Below are 17,739 nucleotides of genomic sequence, written 5' to 3'. Positions count from 1 at the left end.
AGCAGCCAAAGTATGTTAAGAATTATTAGTAAAGGAATAGAGAAGGAAAAATACAATTAAATTATTGTAACAATGAGCTCATAGGCTGAATCTTGAAGTCACCTATGATCAATCATTCCATGAGAAAAAAAGACAAACCTAAAAGTGACATACAGAAAAGCTGGCTCTCAAGAGGAGGTAGTGAAAGGTACAGAACACACATCCCACACACCAATCGATCAAAGCTGCTAAGCTTGGAAAAACAGAGTACAAGGTGGGGATTTGATAGTGGTCCCAACTAAGAATGTGTTAGGAAATAAGGAATTACTAATCACTATTTAAAAGAAAAAGGAAATCTAAATTAGAATACCTTTAGGAAGAAGGAATAGTATAAGGATCAAAAGATAATGTAATTCAAAAGTCACAGATTCCAGTTACAAAGGAGTTGAGAAAACCGGATTTCAGCTTCAAAAGCAAAATTGATGTGATACTGTTTAAACGCCTTGGAAAAAGACAAGTGAAATACAGTCTCAGCCTTCTACTGAAAGTGTCCAGTTCTCATTTGATCAAGTGAACCAAGGGCATGTGGTTCACAACTGAGTCATAATCAAGCTAGGATTACGTCACTCATTGGTGTTATTTTCCCAAACTTGTTTCCAAATCTGCTTGCCAGAACACTGCTTCCAGGATGAGGAATGGCCAGAGCAGTCCCCACATTCATCATTTCTACATGACTGTAAATTACTTTTCTGATGTAAAATGTGTCCTTTTAAATAGATGTGTTTTGCAGCCTGAACAAGTTTGTGCTTACTTCTCCCCAATAGCTCCCAGTCAACATCTGCTGACAACTCCTTGGCCCTAATCTTAAATGAACATCAACCAGTCAGTATTAATCATGTCACAAGAGCACTAAAGAACAAATCACCTTTTATGAAACCCTTGAGAGTGCTACTGCTTCAGATAGGATTCCTCAGCTACAGGAAAAAGGAGTCTTGGTCAAAGGATCCCACAATGGAAAGTTCCCACAGACCACGCCAATCCAGAAACTGCCTTTCTGATCTGAGTCCTCCTGGCGGACCTCATTTCATCACATGATAGGGATCTACAACACTGATTCCAAACTGATACACGATCAACATCACCGATTCCAGGAAATCCCTGATGCCTGAGGGAAAAGAACTGAAAGCAGGGCACAGCTCCATTACAATTCCTAGGCCTCAGGACCAGGAGGTGCCAACAGCTCCTCTGATTTCACCATATGAGACATCCACGTGTGTCAACAGCATCATCTGACAGGAACTCACATGACCATGGTGAAGAGCCTCTGTGTAAACCTCCACTGATGCATAGAAGTGGTAAAAAACTAAGGAAACCAGAGAATCCCACACATTTGAAAAAGACATTTTTAAAGCAATTTTAACTGACAGATTAAAACCATCTAATTTTAAAAACACTGTATGTTCTTCAGGCCAATAATAAAGCTTTGAGAAATATTCTTGCAAAAACTGTTTCCAGAGCAGTGACTACATGCATATACTCTTCTCTCTATCCCTCCAGCCATTCCCTCTTCTTTTAGAATTAAAACCGCCAATCTTTTCTAATTCTACTACAGTGTAAGATTTTTTCCTGGTTTTGATACCATTTCAGTGTGAGTAACTGAAGTCTACATGTTCAGACTGCCCTCCAAATAAGCACTTCCCCTTCTCTTCCAAAAAAAGTTTCTAACATACATTAAAGATCACTAAATCCATGTGCCACCACAGCAAGTACTTCTTTCAATTCTGTTTTTAATATTTTATCAGCTACCGTTACTACAAAACCAAAAACAGCCTAGGCAAGTGTGACTAATCCAGGCAGGCCCTCCAAGAGGTTATCCAAACACCTATTTTCCATTACATATGCTTAAATACATATCAAATTTGACTGAGCCTTTACAACAGATAAAGTAAAAATCAGTTAATGAATGGAAGTTGGAACACTGATGCTCAGAGGCTGCTGTCCATACTGTCTGTGAAGTTTGCTCCATTGCAACATACTTGTTCTCCTCACTAAATGAGGTGGAGCAGCTTGTTTCATACCTGTAAATGAGCAAAACCCTCTGAGCAGCAAAGCACCTGCATGCCATGGGACAGCTGGGGTGACCTCCAGCTCATCAGCCACCCCACAGCCTTCATACCTAATTACAGGCCTCTCCCACAATGCTGTATTTCATGTTTGTTTTCATCAGACACCTTAACACAGGATTGGCCTTGGCTTTGCTTTGACTTGAGGGAGAGCAACTGCTTAGCTGGTGGCTTTTTTAGGGGTTTTGCTGCAAATTTTGGTGTTAGTTGGTTGGTTTGGCTTTTAAACTATTTGAGAAGCTCTTCTCAGGCCTGTATCAGAACCTCTGAGCTCTACAGCCATGTTCTACTTCTCCAAGTCACAGGAGAAGACATTGCCGGAAAAGGTTCGGTCTCCTGGGAGTGTTGAACAGCCTTCCTCCAGGCCTCATTTTTCTCAATGCTGTAACTGCTTTTGACAGCAGTCCTACCCAAATGTAAAGCAAACTAAATGTCACAGAATTTGAAATGTATAGAGCTCAGAATTGGGCAGGCAGCCACACAAACCCCACATCCAGGCCATCACAGCAGGATGCCCAGAATCTGCAAAGCATGAGGGGGTAGAGGCTGCTTGAACAGTGCTGGAAAACTGGGCTGAAAAAGGAAAAGCTATCTGATGTGCCATTCTTCTTGCCCTTTGGTTTTAGAAGTGATGCAGAATTTTGTCCAAGGCTCTGTCTTCTGTCTAAGGACGATACCCAGTCATTCCACTACAGAAGGATTGCAGGAGCAATCCTGGCATGCAGCCAGGGCAACAGGAGGAGTTAAAGCCTACAGGGAAAACAGTGCATGATCCAATCCAACACCAATCCAAAGGTGACCAAGTTCACCAGTGTGAAAGCATACATTTCCTCCTTTTGGTTTTTTTTTTTTAATCAGACAATCAAGATAAAATACGCTGGTAACAAATATATTAGACACCATTTCTCTAGAATAAAGAAAAACAGCTAATCAGTGTAGAACACCTCATATGTAAGAAAACCAAGGAAATACAATGGAAGCTAGTAATATTTTGTGTATTTCAATTTCAGTACAAACCTTCCAGTATGCTCCAAAAGCACTTTACATTTATGTTCTGTTTACCTGATATTTATATAAGACTAAAGCATTATTGCTTAAGTATATTTTGTGGGTCTTGTTATTTTATTTTTGGGTTTGTCTGGGTTTTTTTGAAGACTTGATAAAGATTTTCCCTCAAGTCCTACCAGGGAATCAAAAACATACTATCACAATGAGAAGCAAAATTTTAAGCATAAATCTCAAATTTTTCTACAATGTTGGAAGAACTGTCAATAAATTAAGGTACTAATCTACTGTAGGTAAATGTGTTACTCTTTTAGATCTCTTGACATGGGTATAAAACTACTTACTCTTCTCGCAAAATAAATTCAATATTTTCTGGAGAAACCTGTCCTGTCACAGGATGTCTAAATGACGTGGTCTGCTGATTATGGCTGAAAGGAAAAAAAAAGAAAAAAGAAAAAAGAAAATTAATATTGCTATGCTCAGTAATACATGATCTCTAAAAAGCAGAATTTTTTATATTGATGTTTTGCTGCTCTATTCCAGAAATTAACATATTTCTGAGATACTTTTCAAGTCTGAAATGTTTTTTCAGCTCCTTCCTATGTTCTTGTTGACTTTGCCAATGGCACACTGTACCATTTAATTATTAAACAGGTTAATGTTTTAAAAGTAAACTAGTTGCAATCTTTAGTTAGTGAGAAGCACTTGAATTTATGATTATTTACACCTGGCTGTTACCAGATTATTTAGATATAACATAGAAATTACACAACATAAATTTCTGACTTGTGCTTCAGTAAATTTTATGGAACAGAACCAGTAAAATAACTTGAAATGCTGCTGGACAACATTTTACACAATTTATATTATTGAATGAGGTCACAGAGAGAAATTATGTGGAGGCCCTTTCTCACATGTTTCTTTTTCCTCCAATATGGTATTTCTCCAATGATTTTTCTTTACACCTTCATGCAGAGGATCAGATAAGACCTTAGCTATGCAGCTGCATGGTCTGTATAAAACAACATAATTTAGTGCTTCATCAGAACTGAATTAAAATCAGGGCTTTCTATAAACTCTCCCCTGAGAGTACCATCTAATGCTTTGCTACCCTCTGTGAAATACTGTTATTCATTAAATATCTTACCTCTCTGTGAACCAAGCACTCATTTATTTAAGGTTCTAAATTTTTCTGGGTTTAGTTAACAATTTTTAGGTAAACAACATCCAAAATCAGAACTAATGTCAAATGTAGTAAGATAGTAACAGTGTGAGTATTCAGAAAATACAAATAACAAGGCCATTTAAAGAACTGTACGTCAAAGAGGCAAAAAGGAAAACTTGATGCCTTTTCTTGTTTAAAGATTTTTCCTCCTGTAAAGCCTATTTGGTTTCAAGCCTTACAGATTTGACCCTGTTGTCCAGCATACCAGGATGTCCCCCAGCACAGAGGAAGGCATAAAGAAATATTTTGATGTTTCAGAGTAATGAAGTTCCTAAGAGACAACACTCTGCTGACTAAAGGACAGCTAAAAATCAAACAGCTCACAAAGCCATAAGATACCAATGTAAATAGCTCAGGACATGTCTCAATTTAAAAGCAAACCAAAACCAACCAAACAACAAAACCCTAAAAATGCCAAAAACCCCCCAAATTGCTCACACTAAGTCCCACTCAGGCCACAAACAGTAGAGGATATTTGGTGTGTTGGAAGCTTTTCACCCCTTTTCCAACACACCTTGCAACAGCAAGTCAGACACAAGGAACCCTATAATGAACATTTCCAATGACAAGCTGAAAGCTGTAACAACTTAGGCAACACCAGAACGCCTTTTTCCAGCCTCACCTATTGGAAAAATCCTCACCCTAGAACCATCGGAAACTGTGAACAAGATATGGGCTATCAATTACTCCACTGCACCAGGGATGGCATTTGTTCCCTAGACTGGTGAGAACTGACCTGTCCTACAGCTGTGGGTTAATAAAGTTTAACCAAGTTTCTAAATCTTGCATTTTTCCATGAAATCAGAGATCCAGAGAAAGTATTTCCAGTAAGCACACAGTGCTAACATCTACAAAGCAACCAGGATCTTTTTCCTTACAAAAAGAATGAGGACTATTGTTTTCTAAAAAAGCATTTCTGTGTGAGTTTAATATTGTGTCTACATCCAAAGAGCGGGATAGGAACTTGAGATGTTTTCAAAGGAAATAATAAATAAATTACAACCCTAACATTTAAACTCCATGTCTGTCACACAGTCCAGTTTGAAGTTGAAAGCCTTTCCTTTAAAAACCAGACCTGAAGCAGTCTATTTAACCTTAGATGCTTAGGCTAGGATTGCCACCAAAACAAGTGCAGATACCTTGTTAGCTTAGAAAAAGTGGAAGTACCTTGCCAGCTATATTCTCCAGGGGCAGAGGAACTGCCAACAAGCTCTCAATCTGCAGGCTCTCAATCATTAATAACTCACTCTTCAATTAAGACTAAGAAAAATGACTGTATTCCAGAAGTGCTCCAGGGTTATTTAGGAAGGGAAGTTTCCCATTATACCATACTAGCACGTACACAAATGCTTTATTCTATCCCAGGAAATAAATTCACCAGAAGATGAATTAGTCCTTTTAGTTGCAAATAAAGAGTAAGTACATTACTAATAGACTAAATATTACTTACTAATAATGAAAATATCAGCTGGAAAGTAAACACTTTTTTAAATATCTGAGCAATGCATTTTGGGACAAGTTTTGCATGTCAAATACTAGGAGCAGAGAAACAGAAGGATGGCCTGTTACTGCATAAAATGCAGATGGTAATTTCACAGGCAAGGAGAGGGCACATAAACCCAAAACTTCCGCAAATCTGCAGCTTCAATATGTAGGACTTCACTGGGAAGAAAGAAATGAAACCCCTGCCACTAACAATTTGTTTTGCAGAACACAGTGGTTTATTTGAATTTGAAAAGTGAGAGTTTAAGTGTTTTTGCCTCACAGGACTCATTAAGACTAAGCGATACTATTCAAAGCAACCTATACAACAGATGGCTAATGCCTTGCAACAAGGAATTAGATAGCAGGGAGATTTTCGTTCACAATGAGAGCAGACAAACGTTGGAAGAGGTTGCCTAGCAAGGCCGTGGAATCTCCTTCCTTGGAAACATCCAAAATGTGGCCAGATAAGGCTCTGAGCAACCACATCAAACCTTATAAGCTGGTTCCAACTTTGAAGCTAGCCTGGCTGGATGTGATGGGATACAGAGCTTCCTTACAACATAAATTATTCTGTTCTGTCATTCTCTGCTGCTCCCTCCACCCTTTCTCCACAAATACAATTTAATTCCTATAATACCTTTGAAGCTTTCCCAGTATTTAAATGGATTTATTCCAAGACTATTAGCAGTACCTTGTTTTTATTAGGACAAGAGAAACCGAACAGATTTTTAGATGATGATTTTTTGTTATTGTTTTCATTTCTTTTAAACATTTGCTTAACAGTGATATCTGTTTATATGACACTGGTAACAATGATGTCACCAGTGAGAGTGCTCTAAACTTGTTGCAGTGCAGATTTTCCTTCCTTTCCAAGCACAGACTAAGAAAACACCTGACACAGTTGTTCTCTGGGCACATCAGCTACCCAAGAAGTAGTTGATCACCTGTATTTCCTCCAAATGGCAACTATTGAATGTGTTCCTATTGTCCAGAAACCCACCATGTACAACAGGCACAACAAATGTGCCTTAATAAAAGGACATGATATGCTGCTCCACTCTCCAAAGCCCCTTTTATTCTTTTGTTTTTCACTAGAGAAAGACATAATAGCATCAACAAAATTGGGAAAGGCTTATGATGCTTCATCGTGTGAATTCTGAATGCCTTGGAACTTGTATCAGTACACCACCACACATGTGAAATGCCAAGCTAAGTTTTCTAGCAACACTACAAATTTTGAATTTGTGATCAATTATGGCATTTTTTCCCAACAAGCATCCTTTAATTTTAACAGTTTTGTATTATCCTGATTTTGCACAGATACTGGTAATCAGAGTCACCAAAACAAAGTAAGTATAGCAACGTGAAAAATCCGCAAAAAATTACATTCATTACCATCTACCACTACCAGCGTTATTAAATTACACTACAGACTGTTAGAAGTTATTCTGAATTTCAAAGTTACAGAACACCAGGCTAGTAATAGTTAAGACTTGGACTCTTCATAAAAGAATCACAGTTCAAAACCCGTTTCTTTGTAATTAAGATACCTCAATACAAATTCCATTATTTCACAGCATGTATATACAACTTTTACAAACACAAGAACTGAGAGTCACCCACTGTCTTAAGACAGATGCAATCCAGGCTCTAATCCTATAGTATAATGGACACAGACAGGCACTTCTGCTTGCATGGATCCTTTTGCAGAACTCATAATTAACATGACTTCGATTAATTTTGTATTTGAGTCAAAGCCAAGTCCTAATTATTAATTTTTGGACATGACTGATGCTGATGACCTTTCATTTGAAGTCAAGCCAAGTGTATAGATTGTCTCTGGAGTAATTTAAATGCACAGGCAGCTGAAACTTGAAATCTGTGAATCAACTATTGATGGAGTCTACTTCACATTAACAGCAAATTTATAAGTTGTGAGAAAAATTCACGTTGTCATGGGACAGATGTCCTATAAATTATTACAAGCCATTTCTACAGCATTTACTTTCCAGGTAGGCTGACTCCTTTACACTTACCTGCAAGACTAGATAAGCATAAGCACCTTTATGTTGAATATCCCAAATGGTGATGACAGTTACCTGTGGGCACCCACCCACACCTCTACGGGTGATTGCGGTGTGGGTGCAGCTGACAGAAGAACTCATGCAGCGAAGAACTGTTCAGCCAGTGAGTTGTTACTCCAAACAAGTGCTTGTATCTAACCAGGCAAACAGCCAGGAATAGTTTGCTTCATTTCATAACATATTTCTGAAATACATCAACGGCTTCAAAATAGTTTCAGCACTGCCTTCTGAGTATTTTTCGGATATTAGCTTTAAGAATTGGTTAGAACAAGTACCAACAAATAGTCCAAGAAAAACAGTGCTCTCAAAGTTCTGCAAGCTGGAAGAAAAATGCAGTGTAATACAGATATAATTTGGAAGGATTAGGAACAATACCAACTAATTGTATTACTCAAGCAAAAGTACCCACTACAAGCTGCACATACACAAAACTCCATCTTTTCAAGACCCTGAACATGATCTACTAGTTTAAAATAGTAGTGTCTCATCAGAATCGCAGTAAAACCCTTGCCCCACTGTAATCAGTGTCCAGGAGACTTTCATAAGGTCAAAATGTCAGCCTCTCATACAGTTTAATTAGCATCTTAACGTAGGAACTACTGGTAAGGATCACAGATTAAAAATGATTCTCTCAAATCTTACATCCTACTCAGATGAGAATTCCTAAGTGTTCAGTTGTTTAGTTCGAATACAATTCTGTAACTATCTTGAGCTGCTGTGTCTGTGACTAGCAGCAGCCAACACAAGAGTCTGGGCTTATAAAGACAGATGAAAGGGGACAAGATGGCCTGACATCAGGTTTTATCATACATTCACTTCTCCTGGTAAAAGCTTGCAGACAAGAAGAGTTTGAAACAAACAGTAAACTAACAGTCATGTTCATGTAGTGTTGTCCTTCTACCCAGTTCACTAATTATGAGGTTAAATGGGAACTACAAGTTTCCAAGGACCTGAAAAAATTCTTTCTTCCTGTCTTAATGAGCTACCAAAAATGATTTATACTATCCAGTAGTATCAGCAAAAAAGATTTTGTTAATGAACATGCTTTTAAAACCAGAGCTAATGAAACAATGGTAAGCTAATACAGAAAATGCCATGGAATCACTACAAGTATTTTCAGTCATTAGAAGCACAGATAAGAGGATGAATACACTATCATCACAGGATCAACACAGATTTCCATGAGTAATACAGGCTGAAGTCATCTGCTGATTCACAAATCCTTTTGATGCATATCACGTGAAACTATCAGGATTTTATTAACTCACAAAACCAAAATGCATTCGCTGCATTTGAAATGAAGGGGGGAAAGCATGTTAGTCTTAGAAGACAAAGAAATCTTTTAAAAAGCTGAATTTGTTGCTATTTTGTTACTTTTGCAGTTTTAGAAAATTTATAGTCCCTACCTTCAAAATCAAAAATTAAATTAAAAACCTCTCTGATAACACAGATGCACAAACTAAACTAATAAATTCATTCTCTAATTAAAAAGACAGTGGTGATATCATTAATATGATTAAAACACCCTGGGTAAAAGCAGCCTACTCTCATATTCCAATATCAACCACAATTTAAAGAGTTTAGCGAGGAAGCTGCCCAACAAGCATTGCCACATAAAGGTACTATTTTGGAAAAAGTATTTAAGGGAAACTTTACACAAAAATATCACAGATCTCAAGTTTTAAGCCATAACAAAACTGGTTAAAATAAAATAGGTGTTCACATATACAGCATCTAAATTTACCAAAGGAGGCTGAAAACCCACACTAGTGCTATTTGAACCTATAACACTTTGATGCAAAGACATCATACATATGATCACAGACAACACAATCCACGTTGTTCTAAATATGAAAGCACATACAAGTTTTCCAGCATTCAGTTTTCATCTAAGTAGCAAACCATACAGTGTAGAAAATGAAAACAATAATACAACAGCTGTAAGAACTGAATAAAACAGATTTTGAAAACTGTCTGCTGCCACATAAGGCATATAACCTTTAAAACATTTTCTCTTCATTGGCTTTTTAATGCTAAAGATAGATTTTAAGATAAATGCACTTCTGATTTATTACTTATTGAATTTAATGCATAATACAAAAGAAGTGATTATCAGAGGACAATACTTCAGACTGAGAGCTTGCTGTGTGTGCACTCAGACAATGTGGAAACCCTGCCTTTTTCACCTCTCCATAAAATGGAAATGCTTTATCTACCACCTATACCATGGGAATGGCATTTTAATCAAATCCTTACAAAATCACAAGTGTCCAGGACGGAATGAAGGAATTATAGCTAGTATCCATCAAGCTGTCCCAGGGCTACAATCTAGAATACTGAATCCAATTTTGGACTTCCTCACACAGGAAAGGCATCAACAAACTGAAGTGAGTTCAGCAGAGGGACACTGATATGGTCCTGAGCACCTGCTGTGAGGAGAGGATGAGGGAACTAGCCTTGCTAAGGTTCAGGATGTCCTGCCAGGACTAACCAAGAAGGTTCTTCACTGTGGTACCTCATGGGAAGCAGGCTTAAAACGAAACAAGAAGCCTTCAGACTGCTTGGAGAAGGAACGTTTTCCCCTTGAGGATACAATTGTGCATGGTAAGGATGGCAAAGTATTAGAACAGGCAGCCCAGAGAGGTTGGGCAGTCCCCATCCTTGAAGGTTTTCAACACTAGAGTGGAGGAAGAACTGAGAAACCCGGTCTGACCTCACCACTGACTGTGCTCTGAGCTGGAGGTTGCACAGGAGACCTGAGGTCTCACCCAATCCAAGCTGACCAGCTATGGTAAGGTTGGGTATATTTGCTATTTCTATCACAAAGGCAAAAAAGGGCAAACAAAACCCAAAACAAACAAGCAAGTTTCACATAATAGATTTTACTAAGAGGGAAATGTAAACACCCCACATTATTTAGAAAGAAAATCTCATATGAGCATTAAAACCTGGTTTCCGCCTTCAGTCTTTAATAACACCATTAATTAACTCCTTCAGCAACTAAATAAATCTAAAGTGCATTTACATTCCACTAATAAATATTCCATTAAAGTAGAAAATTTATGCAGTCTGGGTTCCTGTACTTTTTATCTGCTAGGACACAACTTCAAACCAAAACTTTTCCCATAGTTAAGGTAATTCAAAAAAATCCATGGGTCTGTCTCAGTCCCTCTGTGGCCCTACCCATGTCCTCCACAGCTTTACAGTACTACTGAGGTACTGACCATAGTCCTACAAACCTCATGCCCTTCAGACACCAGGCTAAAGAATAAACAAGGATATCAGCATTGTGTTAACCAAAATAACGTTTAGTATGAAGAAACCACAATTCCCAGAGAGTACACCTATTCTTGTGGGTTGGCTGATAATGTTTACTGGCACGTATATTAATAAAAGCTCCTTCATTAGTAACAAACTGTTCCAGCCTATGGAAGCCTTGTGGTTAATTCTGACACTTCAAACTCTATTCACTTGCAGCTTAGGCAAAAAAAAAAAAAAAAAAAAAAAAGAAAAAGTTACAGCAGCAAAGTCATTTCCTTTGGTTTCTGTGTTCTTGATTGTTTTAAAGGAGTTCCTTCTTGCCCTATCTCACTCAATTCACTGTGTTGGATAAAATGTAATACATCTCCTCCAAAGTTAGATGCATTTGTAAAATGTTTTTTCTTATCAATTCTTAAGTATTAAATGGACTCCGGCCCTCCTGAGAGGCGCATAATAGCAAGCTTTTGCTTGAGAGAAGATTAGCAATGCAATATCATCTTGCCTAGAGCAACAGGTATAAATTAATGGAGCTTTTCTGGCTGACTCTTTGGAGCTGTGAATTTATACACCTCATTGTTATTTCCTTTCCAAAGAAGCCCAGCACCTACAGCACTGAAATACTAACACGTTCTAAAGCCATGACATCAGCATCTGCTCACAGAACACTACTGCAAATCACACACAGAGCCAAGATGAGTACATTAGGGATTGGAACTGTCAAACAGATATGGAAGAGTCTCTTTTTAGATTATGCATAGTTTATATGGCACGCAGAAATATCTTTGTAATTCAACAAAAAGCTCTTTGGCATTACAGAAAAACAGGGGGGATTCATAGCTATATAAATATAAAAAGATATAGCTACCTGAAGTTGACTATTTCAGTATAACTTGCTCAAAGAAATAACCTACAGCCAACTTGTCCTTACAGAGATGTAGAAATACTCAGCGGCCCCAAGTCAGACAAGCACAGAAACTACTCCGACATTTCCAAACAATCACAGAAATAGTGCTGTGGAGTTAAAGTATTTTCTTTGGCATCTACAGAATGGAAAATATGCTAAAATATACATAACACTACTAGAAAACATTTTTACAAAGAAGAGAAAAAGCAATCATTACGATATTAACCCTTTCAACACTGTACTAAATAATTCTAACCTCTAAAGCATCTCTGGTTCAATTCTCCTTATTTTACTCAATGCAGAAAGCCAAACAAACTTCTGAAATTTTAGTGTGTGTATTTCCAGAATCTTCTTTGCTAAACACAAACCAATTAACTATTCTCCAGAAACACAACTATTTTCAGTCAGCCAGTGTCACCACCCCAAGCCCCAACTCCCCACTATGTAATCAAAGCATGTCAAGTCACAATATAACCTATAGCAGTTGGTTAATAACAATTTACATTACTGGCATAAGTTGTTCTGAGTTAAGTGTAATGGATGTCTAAGTATGTGAACCAAACAAATGAAACATAAGAAAACTCTCATATAATCACATTCTGTGCTAAATGTCTTGAGTCAACACTGCACTGTCAGAAGGTGAGCATTTGAGAATAAAATAATATAATAAAATACGACAAGAGTGGCACTGAAAACAACCCAGCTACAGAATAAACATTTGCATTTTCTTAATGTCTCTAAGTAGACACACTAACAGTGCCCAAACAACCAGTTCAGAAAAAGTCCACAGCACACACAACTGATGACAATATGTAGATCTAGTGGCTAAGCAAAATAGCACAAGAAATGTATTTAAAAAAAACACTTTCATTCTTCCTGTGCTTAAGCTAGCAAACACACTTTTAAAACAACCTTGTTGTTTTTCCATGAAGTGGTTCAGAGGTTTCATTTAGATTAGCAAACATCAATATGCATTATTAGACAGGATGTAGTTTTCTGGGGACAGCATGAGACTTCAAAATTGGTTCTGAATGACACTCTGCATGAAACCACATTATTCCATTGCAGAACATGAAAATCCCTTCCTTAAGCACGGAGACTGCTATTATTTTTTTAAGTAACTGGAAAGATGAAGCAACTACCACTTTTCACAATGTGTCTGGAAGTGAACAGCCACCACGGATGAAATCAGGCTCCTTAGCTTCAGGGAGCAAAACTGCAGCACAACCCAGCCAAAAGCCAGCTCTTAGCACATCACTGTATATAGGGGAGCTATCAGCTGCATTCCTCCTGGGCCACTTGTGCAGCATGTTGTGGCCTCTTGGCCTGGTTCTTGTCCTGTAGCTCCACGGCACTGCGGCCCCTGCAGAGCCCTCCCTTGTCACCGGAGTGAAGCCAGTGCAGAAAACACCTCCAAGGGTACAGCAGCGCTGCTGCTGCTGCTCTATCACCAGGGGATCCACAGCCTGCTCAGCTCCACAGCACAGCTCATGTGGCCAAGCATCAGGGAGATGTGCCCCTAAACCAGACCTCAGCCAGGGCACCTGCAGCAACACCCACCTCTCACCTTGGCAATACAAGGACGAGTTCTCTGCCACGTCCCCAGACTGAGAGGACAGTCCCATGCGGGTTCCCTTCCTGACCTCAAGGCATCCCCCTGTTTGCTGCTGTCAAACAACAGGTCCAGGGCAGAGCACAGGCACCAGTGGGACTGCACGTCTCTGCTGGGCTGGTTTCCCCCTGGCAGCCGAGGCACAGGCAAGGGCAGCACTGGAGCAAGAGAAGCTGCCAGCAAGAGAGCTCTCACGTTGCTGACAAGGCCTGGGGTGAGAACGGGATTAGAGACTCAAAGAAATTCCAAAAACTTCTTCAGATCCTGCATTAAGTCCTTTCAATGCCAAGAAAGCCTCTATCAAGCATGTGACTGAAACTTGGCAGCTACGGAGGTGAAGTAACTACACATGAAATAATATTTGTTCTTTAGGCAATTATTTAACAGAACGTACGATGATAGAATGCCTTTGAAAAATGTGGATCTTTTAACTTACAGAAAACTTTGTAATCTCTTGAAAATCCAGATATCAAATAGTCCTTCACCATTCAGGGAATTAAATTTTTTCCCCTTTCAGATACAGCTAGAGAAAAAAGTGCTCTAAAGCATATGACTGAACAGAGCCAGACTAAGAGCTAGACATTCCCAGTAAATTCAGAGCAACATATCGTAAAAAGGGTTTTATTCAATGCTAAGTTTTAAAATGCAAAAACTCCAAGTGCACCATGATGAGTATTACATGTATTAATATTTAATCAAGAGGATTACAAGCAGCACAATACCTCTCCATGCTTTCAGTGCTTCCATTGTACTTTAATTTACTTTCCCCTTTACTAATTGTAGAAAATGTGCCATGTTTTTAAAAATGCTTACATAAATGTAGAATCTAGCAATATAATTATCTGCAAAAGAAGATTCAGTTGTATCAGTAGGTTTTTTGTGTGTTTTGGGTTTGTTTTACATACTCATTTTTTCTGGGATTTAATCTAATTACAGAAAGCCAAAACTTTCAAAGAGGAAATACAGTAAGTAATTGGACATACCCTGTATTATTCAATTTTGAAAATTTCCTATATTCTGCACATAAAAACTTATATTCAGATTAGTTTCATTTTAATTTCTCCCCATCAGCTATGGGAATTAATCAAGGTCATAAATCATTTCACATGTCACAGTGACATGTGCTGTCACTGAAATGTTACTTAATAGACTGAAATTGCAGAGTTTACTTTAAAACAAATAAGAAATTTGAAAGTAGCACTGAATAAAGAAATCAGAGTGACTGATTTCTGAATAAGTCTTCACTTACAAAGTGATTCCGCTTTGAAGTTATATTAATCAGTTTTGCATTATGAAATTGAAAAAATTTTAATTCATGGAGTGACGAATTTCAGTTATTTTGGATACTGCATTGGGACTTGAAAATGTGTCTTCACAGAGAAATTAAGTTCACCCACAAGCAAAGTGAAAGAAGTGTCTAGATTTGCAATTACCTGAAGTCTTTCTGCACCATTAACAGATTTAAAAAGTTAATGGTTTTGGCACTACTGCGTCGGGATTTGGGAGATGAGGATTCAGATTTTAGCTCTGAAGCAGATTTCCTGTGCAGTCCTCCTATTTTTATGAGATCACCACTTTATTAACATTTAAGACCTTCAAAAGGGAGAAAAGGTGTCTACCAATTTAGACTCAACTTCATTTGCAGCTTTCAGGATGCTACTGCAGTACATACAAGCAAAAACATTCATTGTTTTGCAATAGTAAAAAGGACTACTTCAACCTATCCAAAGAATTCCAGCAAAGCTGGGAAGCAAGAACAGGTTGAAATTCCTGAACCTAGATAAACAAGACACACTGCAGTCTTTCAGATTAATTGCTTATGGATTTACAGAAAATCTCTCCCACTGCCTAGAACTTTGTTCTTTAAAATATTTTCATCCAACATAAAATCATCTTTATTCTAAAAACAACATTTTGGCAACATCAGTGCTCTTTTCACTTCAAGAACTAATTGTATGGATGTGGGAAGAAGGTGGTTGCCTTTTTCCACCTGTACTCTCTCAGAGCTGTGAGGTAACACACTGTAAAACAGGCTACGACTGTACAAGCACAACGAAGCCTAATGCATTGCAACACTCACAAAGCAAGTTCAGCAAAATTATTTGGCAAGATTACATTGCCAGTGCGCTTCTTCAAAGCTGAACCAATCAATGCCACCTGAAAACTTGCATCTCCAAATGCAGGTTTCCAAAACTAAGCTCACTCTGAGATGAACTTTCCTATACTACTTAATCAAAAATCCTTCTGCTCAAGTCACTTTCTAGTCCCTCTAAACTTAATTCACCCAGGTACAACTTATAAATAACTGTACCAAAACATCAAGTTCAGCCTAACATGGCCCAGAAAATGTTTGCTTCTGTAGTATCACGTTGTCATTTTATTACTGTTCTTTGAAAACTGTCTAAGAATCCAAATCTAAGCCAGTGATGTTAATACAATGAAATTCCAGAAGCAATGAGTGGCAATATTCATTCATCTAGAAGTACAACACTAGAAAGACACAACCACATTGTAATGCAAATTACTGTCACGTCAAAGTGAAAGGAAGGAAAACTTCCCATTTCTGAATACAAAGACACCCTCTTGGAAAAATTTAAAATAAATAAATTATTCTTAACTTGTACGACACAGACTTTGTTTTCTATCCAACATTCTGGGGTAGTTGTGTTATATGCCATGACTTTAAGTTTAAATGCTTCTGAATTTTACTATCAGAGAGCTCAAAAATCCTGCAAAGACCATGTGCATACTCTACATCCCTTGGATGTGGAAAGGTTTGCAGAATAAGACATTGTGTTCTAAAGACACAAAGAAAGAGCAGCTTGATCTTTTTGGCACCTCAAAATGTTTGGTTCTAGATTCCTTACATACTTGTTTTCACTCTCAAATACTTCTATTGACATAAATGTAAACATGAGAACTACAAAATAGATACAAAAGTTATTTTGTTGATGCTTTAGAAAATTACAAGTGAGAGTTACAGTGGGAACAAAAAAACCCCACTAAAGTTCTATTTGGAAATAGACAGTACCTGGAAATAGACGGAGTTTTAAGTAACAGGATCTAAAGAAAATAAACAATGTAACTGACTGAAGTTCCAACACGAGTGTTTGTGACTAGTCAGCATGCCCTGTAGGGAAGGACAACAAAAGAAAAAAAATCAGTCCGATACCTTGCTGTGAATTGTGTGTGAGACCACCTCCCTGCATCTTGTATTGAAAATTTGTTGGAAGAAAAAAAGAGCCTTGACAGCAGGACCTAACAGTCTTCCCCAGGAGTTTACCCAAAGGAAGAAAAAGGACAGATATACCTTTCTTATTCAGTGATCTTACCCTACACATAAAATCACAAATGCAAGGATGGTGGTCCCATTTTGAAAGTATTTTCTGCTACAGCTAAGAACAAATTCTTAAGAGAAAAGAAGTAACCCATATCCATGACATGTAACACCAACTATTTTTGGAAGCAAGGAACCTTCATCTAATGCCAAGTGGCATGTATCAAAGACACATGCAAGATCCCACATTTCCAATTGCTTACGAAAGGAAGGATAAAAAAAGTCATTAATAAGCCAGGCAACAAATGCAAGGGAATAATTTAACTTTTTCAAGGACTAAGTTGCATTAAGTTTATATAGCCTGACCTCCATTACATGCTTGTAGAATTGGTATGTCTATGTATTTGGTAGAATAGGTAAAGAGGTCACTTAAGATACTAGAAGTACATATTAGCTCTATTGTTACCTTACATAACTGTTAAAACGTTAGTGTACTTTTCAGCTGGATCCCATTAAAACAGAATTCAGTTAAAGAAATGGGATGCATATCTAAGAAGTAACGTCACTCCAGTGTAATTTTCACAGAATCAGAATGGTTTGCACTGCAAGTGACCCTATGTATCATTTAGTTCCAACCCCCCTGCCATGGGCAGGGCACCTCCCACTGGATCAGGTTGCTCAGAGCCCATACCAACCTTTCTTGAACACTTCTGGGTATGAGACATCCAAGACTTCTCTGAGCAACCTGTTCCAGTGTCTCACTACCCCCACAGTAAAGAATTTC

At 38.0% G+C, this 17,739-nt stretch overlaps 1 protein-coding gene across 8 annotated transcripts in view; it reads right to left on the bottom strand.

Annotated features, from left to right (window-relative positions):
* The window catches only part of PLEKHA7 (pleckstrin homology domain containing A7), a 152,712-nt gene that overhangs the window by 61,392 nt on the left and 73,581 nt on the right, over positions 1 to 17,739 (bottom strand). For 7 of the 8 annotated variants that reach the window (XM_032111696.1, XM_032111699.1, XM_032111697.1 and 4 more), the window contains one exon: positions 3,452 to 3,535. The exons of the other annotated variant lie outside the window; for it this stretch is intronic. In XM_032111696.1, the coding sequence (XP_031967587.1) occupies positions 3,452 to 3,535 (84 nt within the window). The remainder of the gene's footprint in view (positions 1 to 3,451; positions 3,536 to 17,739) is intronic. 8 annotated transcript variants of the gene reach the window in all.

The sequence above is a fragment of the Corvus moneduloides genome, chromosome 6 (assembly GCF_009650955.1).
Source record: "Corvus moneduloides isolate bCorMon1 chromosome 6, bCorMon1.pri, whole genome shotgun sequence".
Classification (NCBI taxonomy): Eukaryota; Metazoa; Chordata; class Aves; order Passeriformes; family Corvidae; genus Corvus; species Corvus moneduloides.
Note: the sequence above shows the minus strand (reverse complement) of the source record. Positions and strands in the feature narration are given on the sequence as shown.